The sequence below is a fragment of the Astatotilapia calliptera genome, chromosome 19 (assembly GCF_964374335.1).
Source record: "Astatotilapia calliptera chromosome 19, fAstCal68.1, whole genome shotgun sequence".
NCBI lineage: Eukaryota > Metazoa > Chordata > Actinopteri > Cichliformes > Cichlidae > Astatotilapia > Astatotilapia calliptera.
The window spans coordinates 31208550-31227962 of record NC_137440.1 but is presented as its reverse complement, the minus strand read 5'-3'; the positions used below and the strand labels follow the sequence as shown (position 1 = coordinate 31227962).

General features: G+C 40.1%; 3 protein-coding genes across 6 annotated transcripts in view; 1 reads left to right on the top strand and 2 right to left on the bottom strand.

Moving 5' to 3' along the window:
- Positions 1-6641, bottom strand: part of fsip1 (fibrous sheath interacting protein 1) — a 29782-nt gene extending 23141 nt beyond the window's left edge. For 3 of the 4 annotated variants that reach the window (XM_026152202.2, XM_026152205.2, XM_026152204.2), the window contains exons 1-8: positions 6338-6641; positions 6199-6256; positions 5953-6122; positions 5627-5708; positions 5447-5536; positions 4704-4843; positions 4345-4464; positions 38-199 (exon numbers count right to left, since the gene is read on the bottom strand). In XM_026152202.2, coding sequence (XP_026007987.1) covers positions 38-199; positions 4345-4464; positions 4704-4843; positions 5447-5536; positions 5627-5708; positions 5953-6122; positions 6199-6256; positions 6338-6499 — 984 coding nt within the window. In that variant the 5' untranslated portion in view covers positions 6500-6641. The remainder of the gene's footprint in view (positions 1-37; positions 200-4344; positions 4465-4703; positions 4844-5446; positions 5537-5626; positions 5709-5952; positions 6123-6198; positions 6257-6337) is intronic. The other variant, XM_080294051.1, reaches the window with a different exon arrangement.
- LOC113012167 (sushi domain-containing protein 4-like) lies at positions 6393-13658 on the top strand. The gene is made up of 12 exons (XM_080294050.1): positions 6393-6411; positions 6804-6895; positions 7497-7638; positions 9182-9373; positions 9638-9829; positions 10136-10327; positions 10498-10692; positions 10883-11074; positions 11347-11541; positions 11623-11755; positions 11858-12252; positions 12342-13658. The coding sequence occupies exons 3-12, from the start codon at positions 7521-7523 to the stop codon at positions 12365-12367; spliced, it is 1830 nt and encodes a 609-aa protein (XP_080150176.1). The 5' UTR covers positions 6393-6411; positions 6804-6895; positions 7497-7520; the 3' UTR covers positions 12368-13658.
- LOC113012169 (hepatic sodium/bile acid cotransporter-like) lies at positions 13612-18773 on the bottom strand. Its single transcript, XM_026152206.2, has 6 exons — positions 18639-18773; positions 16903-17333; positions 16590-16794; positions 16105-16283; positions 14113-14312; positions 13612-13971 (listed from the first exon to the last, which is right to left on the bottom strand). The coding sequence occupies exons 2-6, from the start codon at positions 17286-17288 to the stop codon at positions 13910-13912; spliced, it is 1032 nt and encodes a 343-aa protein (XP_026007991.1). The 5' UTR covers positions 17289-17333; positions 18639-18773; the 3' UTR covers positions 13612-13909.
- Positions 18774-19413: the final 640 nt, after the last annotated feature.

Sequence of the window (19413 nt, the reverse complement as noted above, 5' to 3'; positions counted from 1 at the left end):
ACCCAATTGCCCTTACAACTCTACTACACTGGCTTACCTGTGACATGGTTACGTTGGTGTATGAGCTGTGCACAGAGTGAAATTCTTCCACAGGAAGGAGAAGGCCAATTTTGGAGTCAATGTCAATCAGCTGCTCCAGGTCAGAGGGCTCCGGGGTGTAACCCTGGACTGTGGGGACAGACACGGCCCACATGGTCTCCTGAAAGAAACACAAGGTCCAATGCGTGTTAGCCTGCTTTATTATGTGGCAACCTAAATGAGAGACTGATGAACATTATCTGCCAACTTAGTTATTTAGCAACTTTGTAATATTAAAGTACAAAAAAAAAGGAAAAACATGAGAGCGATACAACTTTAGGTCCTGGTATTTTTGTCTGGATGGCTCGATTGCCAAACTCTGACAAATGCATCTTCCTCAGAGTAACTGTCTATCCCAGTGGGGCTCACGTGGGAAACAATGTGTGGATGATGAGCTCATCACAGTGCGGCGGTGAGATAAGATCTCGCAATAAGACTATCATGCCAAAGAGGATCGTAACTCTCCAAAGAACGCAGCTGTAACCTCTGAACACTAGGTTCGGAGGAAAACTGGCAAAAGAAAACAGCAAACATTGGGGTCTATTAAGTAGGTGGAACACATCACAACGCAAAAATGTAAAAGCTGAGACCCGTAATTTTTTTATGACACAAATTAGTGCTTCATATGTCGATCCATTCTATTGTTTCAGTCGCTGCAATTATTTCCTTGGATATGGCAGAATATCTCGCTGCCAGACTTCAGACAGGGTCCGTATGTCCTTTTGGTTCACATGCATGCATTTTGTTCCATTGCATGACAGAATGCGAGGTTTTGACAGACATCGCATAAAAACATCAAGCATAGAGTGATTTAATCCTGCTGCTGCTCACCATGGAAGAGAGGAATTCACAGATAAAGAAGAAAAACAAGCTCTTGGACCAGAATTTTACTTTTACCCTAAACTGAGCAGCACTGATATACAGATATAACACTGACAGATATATAACTCACATTAATAACTTGATAGAGAGGTCAGATTTAAAGGTCTGAACCCAGACCAGTGGGCACAGCTCTGTCTGATCATGAAGCCTCTAATTGATATTAAATAAATCTTCATCTGTGGTCACAAAAAAAAAAGAGATAATGCTGGAGGAGGGAATCTACAAAGCCTTTAAAGGGAGCAGTATGGAAAAGCCCAAATCCATCCAAGCAACTCAAAGCTCACCAGTTTCAACAATTAAAGCACTCAAAAACTCAAAAATTTCCTGTGTTGGATGTGTGCAAGAATACGCGACATTATTACCCCATGTATTCTTCGTTAATGATTTCCTCATTGACCCGCCACGTGCATAAATGCGCATGTGAAAGTAGTTACCATTTCAGCTGCATTGTGATACTGTAGGTATTTATCAAAGTCAAGGAAAAATTCGTACAAACAGCCAGCCGTGGCCAACAAACAGCACTGATGTTTCTAACAAAATAAAAAATACCAGAGTAAAACTCACATCATGACAGATATTTTAATGTGTTCTGTCAAATTTGCGATACAAGATGGAAGGAGCCTAAAAGAGGCACAATGGAGAGCTTTTCGTCTTTTTCCTCTGCCAAGTAAAGGTGGGCAAACTGAACTCTCTGAAGCTTCCAGTTTGGACCAGTTTCTGTGTAGGAATGTGAACAGAGACCTGAAAATGGATAAATAAAGACCGAGTTAATCTGCGTGTTGACAGAGCTTTGGTGCTTCCTATAGCCAGATATAGAATTTCCCAGAGGAACCCACCCGAGGGATTAATAAAGTTCTATCTTATCTTATATAGTGAAAGGATCTCGCACAAGGCCTTTCCTAAGGGATAAACGCGTTCAGCGATTACTGACTGCTCCTGATTTATCGGGTTACACAAAACTGTAGAACTTGTGAGAACAGGAGTCAGTAACATCCAAATCAATGTGTGAGGCAAACAGTAAGCAGCAGATTTTGGTTGATGTGTCCCAAAGGACTCTACCAAGAACTTGGTGAAGTCCTCAGAACTAAGAACACTTCGCTGCCAGAGTCATGGTGACATAAATAATATGCTTGCTACGTTATTGCTATTCATAATAGCATGTCTTGCAATAACAGGAAGTCTTCTTGCGGCCAATGAAAAGACTCAGAGCATCTGTGCTTCCCCCAGTTTGGTATCTGCCACCAAAATGATTTCAGTACTGTTTTAAAAGTCAAGAGAAGCATCACGAATAGAGCACCGAGACATTACAAAACCTTGGCAAGCTGTGCCATGGATGCAGAGCTGTCAGTGTTGAACTAAATGGAACCGCATGTTAAAGGTAAGCAGGGTGTTTTTTCTTGCATTCCAGAGGGTTTCATCTCATCGGACTTCAAACTGGTCGCACAGCTGCCAAAAGAGTTATTAAGGCAAATTAAAAGTGAAAACAAAATCATTTGAAGTTAGAATGGAGTGGGTGGGTTCACAGAGAAATCCAGGTGGCAGGGTCTCAGATAAATCCTCAAAGGAAAACAAAAGGTCCATTCTCTTAGCTTTAAGCTCTATCAGCACAGTGTGTGCAGCTGTAGGGATCCTGGCTTCTGAATTGTGCTGAAACACGGCAGAGGGAATAGTTTTGAAAACATAATTATAAAACTAATGGATAACATGGAGCATTCCGTGTGAACCACATGTGGCACTTGACATCTGGCTCATAATGTGAAGCGCTTTCAGAAGTCAGAATCTTCTGCCCGTCGGCTGCCAAGCAGTCTTTAAAACATGGATATCTGACCCATATGCTCTTCTGAGAGGCAAAGTGTGGCTGAGTTATTTAACAATTTTAACAACGATAATATATTTCCACCTACAGTTATGTGAAAAAGAATGTTTCAAACTCAGTACACCACTACTGCTTTCATAGGAATTAAGGGCTAAGTAACAGCCAGGTGCTGCTAATCAAATTCACTTAACTGATCATCACCAAATCTGAGTACCTCTATAAAAAATGAGGTTTTTACTGTTTGCTGGTCGGTAGTATTCATGTGTGTGTTATCATAGTGCCACAATCTTTATAGTGGACATTACAGCAAACCCACCCCACCCCCAAAGCTACATCTCAGACTCTACAGGACTCAGTTAGCATGTGAAACATTAAAGGTTGCGCCAGTACTCTGAGAAAAAGCATGAGTTGTTTGCCAGGGTTGCGAGGAAAGCCTCTGTTCGCTAAAAAAAAAAACATGACAGCACGGCTTAGGTTTGCAAAACTGCATCTGAACAGTCCCCAGTAGTTCTGGAGCAATGTCTGTCCTCAATGCACGGTGCCACAAACCAAAAACAGCATAACAGCGCAAACCTCCTCATACCCACTGTCAAGCATGGTGGTGGAGGAGTGCTGATTTCGGCTTGTTTTGTGGACATGGGCACCTTGGTGTTATTGAGTCAACCACAGAGTCAAATATGAGGCCATCTGTCCGACAGATTAAACTAGGCCCAAACTGGATCATGCAACAGGACAATGACCCCAAACACAGCAGCAAATCTACAACAGCATGGCTGAAAAAGAAAAAGATTCAAGGTGTTGCAAAGGCCCGGTCAAAGTCAGAACCTCAAGCCAACTAAAATGCTGTAAAAGAGCTGAGAATAAACAACTGCATGGAAACTTTAATGAACTGAAGCAACAGTTTAAAGAAAAGTGGAACAAAATTCCTCCACAATGATGTGACAGACTGATAGTGTCACACAGAAAAAAATACTTCAAATTCTTGCTGCTACCCATATGGAAAAGATATATATAAATCTTATAAAAGTTTGTATCTGTCTTGTGTGAAACTTGTATGAAAAGCATACAAGAGTGAAAACAGATATAAGATCCCTTGGAAAATTATATAATGAAACTTGTATGTTTTGGATACTTACTAAAACAATATATAAAAGTAATGAGAAAGTGGCCACTTTCATGAGTAAATCATATAAGTTTTTACTATTTCTTTTCCATATGGGTAAAGACGATTCTCCAAACTCATGGATTATAGTACTGTATGTACAGGGCTGCATACAGTCCTGTGAAAGCTCCTTTTTACAGGACTGTATAATATCACAAAAGAAACTATTTATTGAAAAAATGAAGGGATTGTATTAAAAGGTCATTATAAGAATTATAAGTTTTATTATATGTAGAAAGCAGAAAGGATCAACGTGTTGGTAGAGGAGGCAGCTGATGAGATCATCTCCTCCGACTGTGCTATTGCACAAGGCCTCTGAGACACAAAGGGTAAGTACAAAGAAACTTGAAAAAGAGAGACTCATTCTACAGCATATGTTGCCTGTTAGGGCTTCTTGTCAGCCTACCTTGCTGTCTGCGCCTCTGGCAGGGTCGTCTTCCTCTTCATCTATTTCTCGGAGGAGCTCAGCCAGACGCCTTTTCTCTGCCTGGGTCAAAAGCACTTCATCTCCTCCGCCATTTACAAGCTATTGCATAACACAACATTTGTGATAGAAACTAAAAATCATTATTTGCCCGGCATTTCTTTTCTTTTTAGTGGTGTCCTATTATGTATAAATTATTGGGGGGGGGGGGGGGGTTGTTGTTTTTTTTAACAAGAGACCAAATATTTTCCTCAGTGGAAAAACCAACAGTGGAGAGACTCACTTTAAGTCATGCGATATATCCAAGTACTCCATTTGGCCCAGTCTGAACTTTGACATACCTCAATGTTTTTCTTGACAAAGTCCTTCTGTTTATTCATGCCTTTGGAATCTCCAGAGTGGCTGCGTTCAAATTGGTCTTCCCTAGTGTCTTCATAATCTTCTTCAAATGATCTGATCAAGCTGTCTGGCCTCTGGTTACCTGTCAAGGAAAGTATGCAATGCATTTATGAAGATAAATATTGAAATAGTAAGTCAAGACTCTAATAACCAGTTAAATCTGATAATGTTATTTTACAAATGTGGTTCTGTGATCCTATTGACATGATGAGTTTGCAGCTGCTCAAATCAGAGTGATCAGAGTAAAATATACAAATATAAGTAGTTTGTAAAGAAGTAGACTAAAAATATTCTTACAAGGTGGCATAGCAGGCAGGAGGACAATCTACTAACTACATCTTAGGCCTCTATGATAACAAGCAGCTAATCTGCCTAAGAATCTTTGAATGGAGCAATTAGCATTGAATTGACTGCTGTTTTGGGAAGAGATTTATTTCTTAGGGAATCAATATCATAAAAAAGGCAGATGATCCTGAAGAGAAAAACGTTTATGAGTCACACAGGGCCAGTTGCTATACATTCATTTCTTGGAAATATTTCCTTTAGCACATTAATGCCTGCAGCAGGCTGAAGTGATGCAAGAATCAAATGCTAAAGTTCCCTGACCCTGTGGCGCCATCGTGTGCACAATTTTGGAAGCACAAACAAGAACGTATTTTCTGTTGCAGTCTTTCCACAAGCTCACTTGGCTCCGAGTGCTGGTTGTTTCCATTCTGCTCATGTTCAGGAATCTGAGTGTCGAACACAGGTATAACGTTGTTGTCCTCATCTGTTCCTAGAGGGCGATAAGAAAGTCTTCATCAGTGACTCAGTGATGATATGAACTGCATGTTCCCCACACACTTGTTGCTGTTCTGAATATTACCTTCGGGTACTTCCAAAGCCAAAAACAACCTTGTGTTCAAAGCTTCCTGAGCACATCCAGAGTGACCTCCAGGTTTATTCTGCTGCAGATCAACACACAGTATAACATCACATATAGGTGATTTTTTTTTATCTTTTAGATTGTTTTAATTTAACACTCAGGGCCGTGGGAGTATTGCAATTTCAAATTCCTGCGTATGAGCTGTTTTTAAAAATCAAGCTGACTTCGACTTCTGACTTTGAGGTGATAAGAATGAAAATATTTTAGTTTTAAAACAGTCTAATAAACTGATCAAGGAAGGAGATTGGATACAAAGGTGTGTCTACCTTGAACTCTTGCCAGAGTTTTGCTTGAAACTCCTTTCTTTGTCGCCGGACTTCTTTTAGTTTGAAGATTTTTGCAGACAGTATCTCATCGAGTCTTTTAATTTCTTCAATAGCTCTCTGCAGTTTAAAATGTTCATTCTGTCCCTCGGAAGCATCAGCGTGAGACTGATCTGCAGTCCAATATTTTTGTAAGTGAGTGACCGTCAATAAAAGTCAACGACACAGCACACTGTGTGGAATTATTACCTTTGCCAGGACATGTGACTGATGAGTGGCCTGTAGACTCTTCAGAGCTGTTCGGAATCTACAGGAAATTGTAGTCTAAAGTTACGAGATGCACACCAATGACATATACAATGCTAATATGTCGTGTTTAGTTAATTACCTGAGCATCAGGAGCATCGCTGGGCAAAACAACAAGGGAAAATGGAGCTGTAGGACAAATTCTGTCACTTTGAGGTAATGATACGCTGGACACGCGGCTAGCTTTTTGCTCGCTCGACGCAGGTCGGGAAATGTCATCTAAAGTGCCTCTGGTGATTTCCATAATGTGTGTTTTTAGCAGCGCTTCAATGCTAAAGTTACAAGGATGTATTTGTAACCATTAAATAACTAACTACAGTCAAAGACTTTTCCGCTAAATGTTTGGTAACTAAGGACGCAATCACCTCTGATGGGGTAGCTATGGACATTTGTTACTATGGCTACTGAACGAAATCTAGGCGGCTCAGCTGACGCTTCAATCAATGCGGCTAGCTAGCGTAGCGGGTCAAGCTTGGAGCTAGCTGGCGCTTAGCTGGGGCGGTAACGCTCGGCGCGTTAAATCATATATTTTGTTGTTTCTGTTGTAGAATTAAATTCTTTCGGCGTAGCTGGAATATTGCTTATTCATGTCTGCTCTGTGAGGGTGCGACGTTGGAGGTTTCGAGGCCGTGTTTTAGTGGTGAGTAACGTTTAAAAGTGAGCAGTTTCTGTCTATTTAGCATTAGCAAGCTAAAACGGTAAATGTTGAACTACAGTAACAATGAAATCAGATGATATACTTTGTCGGATAATACTTTTTCATTGGCTATAGCACAAGCGGTACCCACTTATCAACATTTTATACTATTTGTGTAAAAATGACATCTTTTGTCCGGGCCTTGTGTCCTGTAACGTTATTAAAGGGAGCTGCGAATGCTAAAAACGAAACAGTGAAAATGGGTGTGTAATCGCTGAGACGGAACCACCGTAGTTATATTTTATCTGTCGTATGTATTTAGATAAAGCAATTGCTTCTTAAATAGTGTATATTTAACGCATGAAAGCGAGTGTTTGGTTTTGCTCTCTGTTTAATGCTCTTCTGCCAGATGCTAATACCAATATCTTTACAGTGCTGTCATTGTAGCACTTCCCCATAATCACACCCATTTCGCTGGCAGCTGCCCAAGCTCTGCAGTGTACCTGCACCAAGCAGGTGTCAGTATATAGAGGCTGTGGAGGATAACCTTTAAAGCATTGTGTATCGACAGTTTTGTAATAATGTTATTTTCTGATTCTGCCAGGTTGAATTGACTCTGAAGGGGAAGATGTGCAATGGAATGATAGAGTCAATATCAAAAGCCTTTTGGGCCCACACCTCAGCCACTAAACGGTCCTTCCTGTTGCTGCTGTTTCTGATTGTAGTGTCCACTGGGCAGGGGTCAGGTATGGGACAGAATTTGCTATGTTGACATCTTTTTCTCACAATAGACTTATTAAATTAGGTTTATCAAGACACAGATTGAATGGGTGAATATTAGAAGTCAGTAGCCCTACTCCATCTACTACACAGTAGATGTCATCAGATGTATTATGTTGTAGCCCTAATAAAGCAGCTCTGTGTAGCATACCTATTAACTTTATAGCTCAACTACATAATTATTATACTTAAATGGCTCTGTATACGCTTCTTAAATCAAAGAGGCTATGGCTACCGTTCAGCCATGTCTGAGACCGGGAGGGAAAAGATACAAAGCTGTGTTTTTGTTGTTGTTTTTTTTTGTTGTCTTTTTAAAAAAAGAGGAGAAAATCAATTATACCTCAGATGAAAGTGTTATCAAGCCATGATGGCAATAAATAAAATAATAATTTGGTTTCATATGTATCAACACTGAAGAGGATCACCACAAGTTTCACCTGGATAACACCAGGGATGCAATCAATTAATTACCTCTAACGTCTGCCCGTACATGGCTAATTAAAAGGCAGCCATGACGTCTCTATACCTTTCAGTTTCATGGTGAGGTTTATAAATAAAAATGGATCGTATAGACTGATGTTATCATATATCATATATTGATACTTGTTAATTAATAAATATGTTAATTAAATTGTGAATGTCTTGAAAAGCTTAAACAGATTTTGGTGATCCACTGACCTTTCCTAATTTGCCTCTGTTGTTGTGGTATCTTCCATAGTAGAGTGATTGTAATGACACGTTGATTTTCTGGAAAGCTGAGATTAGTCAGTCTCTTGGAACAAAAGCCTTTCTGCTCTACATTTATAAGGTCCTTTATATTTGTTAAAAAGTCTTTATCATTATGAGGTACTTTTTAATAGTGTTCAGGATTACCAGTGAGTCATGCAGGAATAATTCAGTTTGTTTTGTAACATTTGGCTCCCTCTTTTGTAATATGTCCAGCTGTTTCTTTTGTTAATCCAGAGAAAATAGTTTTCATGTGATCATCTTGAATTAGATTTGTAAGATTGCAAAAAGGTGTGAAAAAGTGTGTCTGGAAGCGGCCTTACCTCATACAGTAGTTTACTTTTAGATTTGAGATTATAATAATAATAATAATAATAATAATAATAATAATAATGGATTGCATTTATATAGCACTTTTCAAGGCACCCAAAGTGCTTTACAATTCCACTATTCATTCACTCTCACATTCACACACTGGTGGAGGCAGCTACAGTTGTAGCCACAGCTGCCCTGGAGCAGACTGACAGAAGCCAGGCTGCCATATCGCGCCATCGGCCCCTCTGGCCATCACCAGTAGGTGGTAGGTGAAGTATCTTGCCCAAGGACACAACGACCGAGACAGTCCGAGCCGGGGCTCAAACCGGCAACCTTCCGATTACAAGACAAACTGCCAACACTTGAGTCACGATCGCCTCAGATTAGCTGAAATAACAATCTGAACTCTTTGTTGCCTTGAAAAAGCAGTTTTAAAGAAATTCTTCTGAGTTCTTCCTCTCTTCCCAGGATGTGTGAGGCCGTACATGGTTCAGAACAGCTGGGTAAATCTCACAGAAACCAACAGGGGCTCATTCCCTGTGGGCACAGTATTGCAGTACAGCTGTGACCCCGGGTACCTCCCTGATGGACCCAACATCCTCACCTGCACCGCAGTGGGACGATGGTCCTCTGAACCTCCACGCTGTATACGCAGTGGTGGTAAGATATTCTCTCCACTGTTGTCTTTCTTTATGATCTGTAAAATAGTGAGTGGCTAATGTGTTTTGAGCAGTTTACCTAACATCTTTATCTCATGATTTAAACCCTTTTTTTAAAAACCATCAGTTCTTTTCAAGTTTTATGTATGTTGCACTTTGCTGTCTAATATTTTTTTCAGCCAGATTTTTTTACACAAGTACTTTTCTGCACAAGTACTTTTAAAGATAAGTTGTTTTGTTCTTCTTTTTTTTCTCCTCTCTTTAGCATGCCTCCCCCTCTCTAAACCGGATAACGGGGGCTACACCTGCCACCCATCCCCTTGTCGACTGTTCGCCCATGGCACTGTGATTGAGTTCTTCTGTAATGAGGGCTTCATGCTCAGCGGAGACTATAACTACCTGACATGTCAAGATGGAGAATGGGACGGCCCCATGGAAATCAGCTGTGTAAGCCAAGGTTGGTCAGTCCTTAGATTGATCCCATCTCTTCAAAGTTTAACACATCGGCTAAACATGAGCGTGCAGCAAATTAATGCCAGGGAGATTTGGATTTGTGGAGATGTTCTGGTTATCATATGCACATTTTGCCCTGCAATTAAAAAAAGTCTTCGAAAGACATAATTTCAAATTAATTGTGTTTATTCAAATATATTTATTTTCTCTTTATCTGTTACAATTTCTTGTAAAGCATTTTGTGTTTGTATTTAATAATAAAAATGTAATGAATAACATAAATTACCCCTGCCGCCACCACCTTCTTTAGGGTGTATAAGACCTTCCATGGTGCAGCATGGCTCAGCTAATCTGACAGACAGCAACAGGAGCTTGTTCCCTGTGGGCACAGTACTACATTATGGCTGTGATCCTGGTTACCTGCCAGCTGGACCCACCAGCCTCACCTGCACCAAACTGGGAGACTGGTCCTCTGAACCTCCTCGCTGCATACGCAGTGATGGTAAAGACAAACCTCCTAGCAATTCTTAATTTGCCTAATTCTTAGGTGCATTGTATCCTTAAAAGAAAATGATTTTTTTTATTTTTATTATTCCAGATAAAATAAGATAAGACATAACACATCTTACTGTTTCTATACATTTATCGTATTTCTTTCTTTTTCATGGACAGTATGCCAGCCTCCATATCAGCCAAAAAATGGTAGCTACACGTGCCACCCCTCTCCATGCAAAAGATTTTCTCATGGCACTGTGATTCAGTATTTCTGTGATGATGGCTATATTCTGAAGGGAGACTATAAATTCATCACTTGTCAGTATGGGAAATGGGACACTGTAATGCCAGTCAGCTGCGTCATTGAGCAAGGTAAAATGGGATTCGCTGATACATCAGTTCATACTGTATCCAAAGGCTTTTCTTATCTGTTATAACTATTTTATTCTTTCATCTATTTTTATAGCTTAGAAAATGTTTTATGAACAAAGCCTGTAGTTATTGCTGGAGTTGAGCTGTTTACAGCTATCAACTATATTTTCCTTATCATCTCCTTTTTAAGGTTGTAGAAGACCCTCGATGGTGCAGCATGGCTCAGCCAATCTGACAGACACCAGTAGGAGCTTCTTCCCAGTTGGCACAGCACTACAGTATACCTGCAATCCCGGTTACCTCCTGGATGGACCCAGAACTGTCACCTGCACCACACTGGGACACTGGTCCTCTGAGTCTCCTCGCTGCATACACAGTGATGGTAATTTTCTTGTTACATACAACACCAGTGACATGTTAATGCTAGGTGTAAGGTAAGAATTGTTGTCAAGATCATTTGTTCACCACCTTCAACAACAAGGCATTTATGAATAATGGGAATAAAGTTTCTCTGTCCTGCTAGGTCTTAACTCTTTTCAGTGTTTATAGTGATGGTTTGCCCATTTTATCTCAGTATAACAGTTATTTCAGAATTCCGTTTGATTTTGCTGTTCTGTCATCCTATCACTCATTTATTATTTCTACCCTTAACAGTATGCCAGCGTCCATATCAGCCAGAGAACGGAGGCTTCACCTGCCACCCCTTCCCATGCCAAAGACTTTCTCATGGCACTGTGATTGAGTATTTCTGCAATGAAGGATACATTCTCAAGGGAGACTATAAATATCTTACCTGTCAGTATGGGGAGTGGGACAGCCAAATGAAGCTAAGCTGCATTATGAAGCAAGGTGACGATAAGAAAATGGATTTCAGCTAATAATTAAAAAAATCTGCACAGATAACCATATAACTGCTTGTCTGTCCCACAGACCACAGTCCGACTTTGCCACTGGGGATGCCAACTTTATCCATAGTGGCATCCACAGCTTGTTCGGTGGCTTTTATCCTGCTTCTGGTTGTGCTGTTTGTGCTTCTTCAGCCAAAACTTAAGTCTCTCCATCGGTAAGTCTGCCCAAAGATTCCCCTGAATTTGACCACGAACAAAGGGTGCAGAGTATGGAAACTAGATAAAAATGTGACTGTGTTCTTGTCCTCTACACCTAGACGCGATCAGGGTGTGTCAGGACAGCCTGTGTCAATCATGGTGGAGGGAGTACAGGTGACTCTACCTTCATATGAGGAAGCCGTGAGCAGCAGTGGAGCTTCTGCTCTCAGTTCAGAATCTCGAGTTCAGATAGTGCTGTCGGAGGGTCAGCATGCTACAGCGCCAGAGGCTGGCCCCTCTAGGCCTTCTTCCCTCAAGCAGCAGCAGCAGCAGTCTGAGATGGCTGTGGTCCATCCCGTCCCACCGTCTTCATCCTCTTCATCTCCTTCTTCCTCTACCTGGGCTTTGGAGCACGCAGGTGCTGCAGCAGGCACCTCTTCATCACAAAGAAGGCCGTCTAGAGGAAGCGACCACCATAGCCTGTCTCTGGACTCTGAGATGGATTACTCTGATGGTGAAGCTAAATTTATTTAGATGTCTTTGTATTTATTTAAAACACTTCTTAAATTTTGTAATAATCAAACTTTTGTCTTTCCTTCACAGATATTCCATTGCTGAAGGAGGCTTGAAACATGCTGCAGCCTTTGGACTTACCCAAAACAACCAGCTTTGCGACTAACCTGTAATGATGAGCAGGAGTTTCTCACCACAGCTGTCAACATAGATAAACTCAACTACAGAGGCCCCGAGGGAAGCTGTGGGTCAGTCAGAAGAGTTCATCTGGCCATTGCAAAGGAGAAGACAGAAAGGATTCACATGTACATACATGCTTACAGTTTCATGACATTTCACACACTATGTATGTATGTCTAATATCTAAAACTCAGTTTGAAAATGTTGAACAAAGCAGAAAGGAGCAGGCACTTCTGAGGGAGTTTATATTCAGTTCTGTTGGGGTAAATTGTCTATTGTGTTTCAGTTGACTGGGCAAAGCCGCAAACTCATCTTAGGAGCTATAAAGTAATTAGTCTTATTTGCTTTTCTTTTCTTTAACCACTCGTCACACCAGTCATGAAACATGGTCGCAATGATACACAAAGGCTAGTCAAATAAATTGCTGTCCATGTTATGTAAGCTCACAGCATCATCTTGAAAGATTTTCTGATTAATCATAACTTACATTTTTCGAGTCTCACTGTATATTATAAAATTCTTTGTCCCCCCTCCTTCCCCAAGAGTTCACACTGCTGAATTCAGGGTGTACATTCAACATACTTCATTCCTCCAAATATATTCTCCTCTTAATACTCATACCCCTCCCCCCAATGCCTTAGCTTTCCACTTCTATGCACAGGTATCTATAATTTGTGAAATTTAAAAAATGAATGTCAGTAAAATGCCTCCACTGCTTAGTGACATTATATGTGGCTTTGCCAGACACATTACTTGTACACAGGTAAATATTTTGTTATTAATTTATTCAGGCTGCTTGGGAATTCCTGTTTTCGTTCTAAATGGGAAGTTAAAAGGTGTATTTTAATTTATTTGTGCCCAAAATGCTGTTGATCAGCCATGGCTTCTTTTGCTTTTTTGTTGTTTTTTTTCCTCTGCGGCTCATGGAAACCTTAAAAAGTAGGTATTTTCACTTTGCAGCTTCACTTTGAAATCTACTGCAGGCACGTTATATGTGACACTGTAAATGTGGTTGGGAAGATCAACACAAAAAAATAAGTGTACAGATTGTGTAATGTTAAGTGTTCACTTTGTTTGATGGTCCATTGAGTTTACCTTGGGATTGATGAATGGATTTTATTTTTTTTGTGAAAATGGTATTTTAATATATGTAAAAACCAAAAGATTTAAGTTTCCTCTGTATATATCCCACAGTCATTTTAATTAAATATAATTTAAGGTGTTACAGTTGGCTGTTGGACAGTTTTTTCATTGTCGCATCTGAGAGAGAGATAGATAGATAGATAGATATAATAATGAAGAGACCCCCCCACCACCACCACACACACACACACACAGAGTCCTTCAGTGTCGCAGCCCTGATCTTTGAACGGGCAGATGACATTTATAAAGTAAGGGCATTGGGTGGCTTTATTCTCTGATGTACGAATCTGTTCCTTGTACCCTTCGCCAGCGCTGGAATATCATCAGTGATGCTCTCATGGTCGCTTCGCCTCTTTGTCTTGAGGATCAACAACCTGGTCTTCCTCTTTTTCTGTATCTGTGTATTAAAGGGGTAACACAATATTTAGTTTGACCTCATTTTCAACAGATCAGAACATCACAGTGTGGAGTGAGTGCATCTGCTCTGACCCCTTGGAGCTTTGCTGCAGAAAAACATGCAGGCAGCTGTCACACTTACCGTCAGCTGGTGGCTTGACTCTTTGATAACATCTGAAGCCCAGAGCGAAGAGAAAGACCTCAGCGCACTGGAATGTGATGTATAACAGAGGGAAGAGAAACATGGCCCCAATAACCTCAAGAGGAAAGGCCACCTTTAGGATTGTAACGCACAGCTGGATGTTTTGACATCCAGTCTCCATGGAGATGGTCCTGCTGCATCTAAAAATAGGTGAAGCAGTTTTCTTTATTAACTTTTGAGACTACATATTTTAAATTTGAGAGCTGAATCCTCCTCTGCTGTAAAATATATGTTCTACTGAACATCTCATTCATATGTAAATTGTTTATATGTTAATTATTTATGTGAGTGAACACAAATCTGGGCAGAAATTGGTTAGTAATTAGAACACAAGTAGTTTTGGCAAAGTGTAAAAAATGTGGTTATGATTGTTTTTTGCAGTTGTGTGAAGTAGTTTTTTATTGATATGTTTAGATGAGGTGAAGCTAATGTTAATTTATCTATGTGCTGTTGGTTAGTTAAAGATTTCTAAAAATATAATTAAATATTCCCTAAACAGTCATTTTTTGCATCTATACACATTTTTCTTTTGAATAGACTCAAGAAGACTCAACAAGTTTATTGTCATTTCGTATGGTGTTACCCAGCCTGAAACGAAATACTGTTTCTCACCAGCCTCTACAGTGCAATAAGCAACATGGTTTAAAAAGAATCTGTTTAAATAGAGCAGTAAAAAGGCAGCAATGAATTGCAACAATAGTTATGGATAAATAAATAGCATAAAATCTAAGTTCTAAAACAAACTCAAGACACATAGCAGCACTATTTTCACAGAAGGGGATGGTTAAATTAGGTAGTGTATCTGGGAAATGTATTGTAATGTGTGTGTGCGTGTGTAGAATAGAAACATAACATACTTTTATTAATACATGGAGGCCATATTATTAGGTACGCATGTTCAATGCAAATGACATTGAATGTCGACATGGTCATAAGAACCTGCTGAAGATCAAGCTGAGCATTAAATGTGGTGTGGTTGCTGGTGCCAGTTAGGCTGGTCTGAGTATTTCTAAAACTGCTGATCTACTGGTTTCAATACACCCATCTGCAGGGTTTACAGAGAATGGTCTAACAGAGAAAATATCCAGGCAGTAAAATGCCTTCGTTGATGCTCCAAGCCGATAGGAAGACAACAGTGACCCTCCGGCCCCACAACACATTGAAGCTTGAAGCAGATGGGCTACAGCAACAAAAAACTACAACAGATGCTTCTCCAGCCTGCTACGAACAGGACACTGAGACTACATTTTGCACAGGTGCATGAACTGAACAATATAAGATTGGTAAAGCAACACCTGGTCTGATAAGTCTTGACTTCTGCTGTGGCAGTGGGATGGCAGTATCACAATTCCATCCTGCCTTGTATCAATGTTTCAGACTGCTCGTGATGGTGTAATGGTGTGAGTGACATTTTCTTGGCACTCTTTGGGCCTCATGGTGTCAACTGAGCATCATTTAAATGCCACAGCCTTCCTAAGCATTGGTGCTGGCCATGTCCATCCATTTATGGCCACTGTGTATCCATCTTTTGCTGGCTGCTATCAAGCAGGACGAAACATCATGAGAACCTTTCAGTTTAGTAGCAGGCGTACACTTGTGGTGCCATTTCCCCACCAAAAATATTATTTTAAATTGCAAAAATAAAACCTGCTTACAGTAGCAATTCATGAAAGACAATATTTAAAAAAACGTTCTGCTTTCTCTTTGAAACTGCATCACAGCAGTAGTTCCAGTAAGAGTTTACACATCAACTGCCTTATTTCCTCTTGCATAAACAGTGCAAGAACACTGACTATTGTTCAAGAGCAGTGCAGTATGAGAAACAGAATATACTGCAGAGAGCCTCTGTTTAGATTTAACATGAAGCATAAAGTTTAGGCACAACCTGCTTGTTTCAGAGTCAAGGAGAACACTTAGTGTGTATTCACTTACTGTGGACTGAGTCTGCATAAGACAGACATGACATATCCCAGTGTAAAGCCAATCAGGGGCATCAGTGAAGCTGCAATAAGAGCATCGGGCATGAGGATCATCCATATTACATTGCTGACAATATAGAAGGACAGGATGCAAATAATGATGCTGGAGATGATCAAAATACTGAGACCAACCTGTTGAAAAAGAGAAAACAGATTACAGTAGTCAAGAACTGGTTTTGATTAGGAGTGAAACACTAAAGCCTTCTTGTTTTACAAACTCTGCCGGTAACGTAAGCCGCAAATTACCCAAACTGCGTGCAATAAATCAGTTCTGGTAAACACAACTTGAAGATATTTCATGCCACAGTGTAAAAACCACAGGTGAACGATTTTTTAGCAATTTATAAGAACAACTGCTCTTATAAATCTGAACATCTGCTGTGAAACCTGCTTAAATCTAGTCATGCGATGGCATGTGTCTGAGTGTGGGAGTCTCACTTTTTTGACCGTCACTGCGGTGTTTGGTTTGAAGTGATTAATAGCGATGCCAAAAGCACAAGGCACCAGGGTGAAAGCAAGAGCGGTGAGGATGCCGGCGTACGGCACGGCATTTTCCAATCCAGTGAAGCCTTGAGAGAAGATATACAGCAGCAAAGGCATCAGACCCAGGGCTGCAATGTTGGAGCAAGTGGTCATCACAATGCTGGGAGGGCAATAAAGTGAAGAAGGAAAATCATCGCACTGTAAGTATCTCACTGCATTATTTACTTTAAAAGCAGTGCAATTACTGCAAACAGGAGCATCAGCTTACCTGAGGTTCATGTCGCCTTTCACAACAAGAGAAAAAATGTTTGATAAGGTTCCCCCGGGACAGCACCCACAGATAAGCACAGTCACTGCCTTTATGGGCTCCATCTGCAGGATTTTGGCAAGACTGAAAGCGGTAATGGGCATGATGCAGAACTGGGACAGCAGGGCAATGGCTACTCCTTTTGGCTTGAAGAGATAGGCCTTAATTTTGAAAATCTCCATCGTGCAGCCCAGGGATATCATGGTGATAAAAAGGTTGAGGACAGTCAGTATATTGACGGTCTTGTTTATTGGTCCCTGTATGTTCAGGGTGGCCAGGGTGACATTGTCAGATGCATTTGCTTCATTAAAAAGGCTCCCGCCATGAACTTCTGTCAGGTTCATCATAGCACTTGCACCAGTGTTGCGATTTTACTGAGATTTGGCTTTCACCTGTCACATGAAAGAAGAGGAAATGCAAACAAGTTAAAGACATTAACATTTCAGAATTAAAGGTCAACAATATGTCTGTAAGCACAATAGCTCAAGAAGTTTTAAATGAATTCTGATAAAACTTTGTAGGGGTGCAGAGTGGGGTCATGTTAGGGACGCATTAAAATTTGGCTTACATCCACCAAGGTCTTCAAGGTCAACTGAACGATTTACTGGTTAAAAATTGACAGCAGGTCTTATAACTTAAAAATTTTGATTCTTACAAGTGAACTGTGTATCGTCAGCATATGGAAAGTACCATATAAAGATTTAAAGTATCATGTCACATTTGATCTCTGACCTCTCCTTCAAGGTCAATAGATTGATCTGAAGGTCAAAGTGCTACATAAAACTGTTTGAAACTTTGTTTCTTCTTCTTCTTTTTTATTTTTTGGAAAACTAACTTTTATCACTTGATACTGATTAGTAACCATTTGATGAATTGTAGTAAACAATGCTATGCGTGTATATCTACACCCACATAGATTTTGAAAAAGTATTATACTCAGAATTAGGTGATGTATATCAAAAATTGGTTTTATTAGGGCAAATAACAAAAGCCTGCTCTCTGCACCAATCTGTCGAAATGTGCTAATCCGTTTGAAGTGCATGGTTGCAAGTTCCAAGTTCCAGCTAGATTACGAACATTAACAACTTTAGTGGTTAAAGCACTGTCAAAGATAAATCCTTGAGACTAGAGCTTCTCTCCAAAGGTTTGCTTGGTGTGCACAAAGAGGATCTTTTGGGGGAACCTCTTTGTTGTCATCTGCCATGTGAAGTATCTTATGTTGTCTAGTATCTAGTAGTAACTGATACTTAATATTCATGGCATGCTCTCTGCAGGGAGAAAAACAAGCCATTTTTTTTAAAAATGTGGACAGTGTGTGGTGTTAAACTAGAAGTTTTCAGTTCTGTGAAAAAAGAAAGCACATGTTGCAGTGGTAGCTTTACTCTAGATCCTGTTTTTATTTGTTTGCATTGTGTTTTTAGTGCACTCCTTAAATTTTTTAACTGGAGTTGCCAGAATGTGCATAACACGATAAGAAAGCCTCTTTATCCCTTTTTATTTATTGAAGGTTCTGCAAAATTCAAGATTTTTAGCAGTGTACGTTGCTCTCATTCGAAACAAACTCCAGTTCCAAGCAGAGTAAACTTTTACAAGTCTTATACACAACACAACACAGTCCAACACTAAAACACTGGAATCGGTGCCAGTCTTTCCCTTTTCAAATAAATGACAGGTGAATAAAAACAACACCTTCTTACCTTAATTTCAGGCCACTGGCAGCAGCGTTTACTCACTCACACACTTGTGTCCAGCTAGCCTTGTGTGGTCCAAGTGCTTTTCTCAGTCCCCAACCTTGTCCTCCCTTATTTATCACATGATCTCAGGAAAAACATGATGGTAGGTGGCTGACACTGCAATCCAGAAATCTGTGATTCATGCAAAGATTTCCCCTCAGTCAGGCTTTTATGTGAAGTTATCCTCTTTTGTGGGGCACAATGATGTGAAAGGAATGCAACGATCTGTTTATAAAGGCAAAGGGGCACTTTTATTCATTCATCCTTGCTTTCATTTAAACAGACGTGCAATTAAAATTGTGCAACGAGGCAGAACACTGAGGTTACTTGGCAAAGTTAACGGTCTTTGTGTCAGCACATGTTATCAGTGTGCTTTTTAGACAGAACACAAATGTTGTCAAGATAAGATAAGATAAGATAAGATAAGATAAGATAAGATAAGATAAGATAAGATAAGATACCTTTAAATCTGTAGAATATGACCCAGACTGTCCATGGTAGCCCACCTGCAGCTATTTCGCTGCATTCCTTACCAGGACCTGTCTGTGTAGGTTCTCAGTCATGCGGGACACAGTAACCTAAGGAACTTGGAAAGAAAAAGCGACTAAGTTTCTTGAAAATGTTTCACCTCTCATGTGAGATGCTTCTTCAGTTCTAACACTAAATGGTGAAGAGTCCAGTATTACTGGTTGTAATCCGGATACTGCTCTTAATTAATAAAGAGTAAAAAAATAAAGAA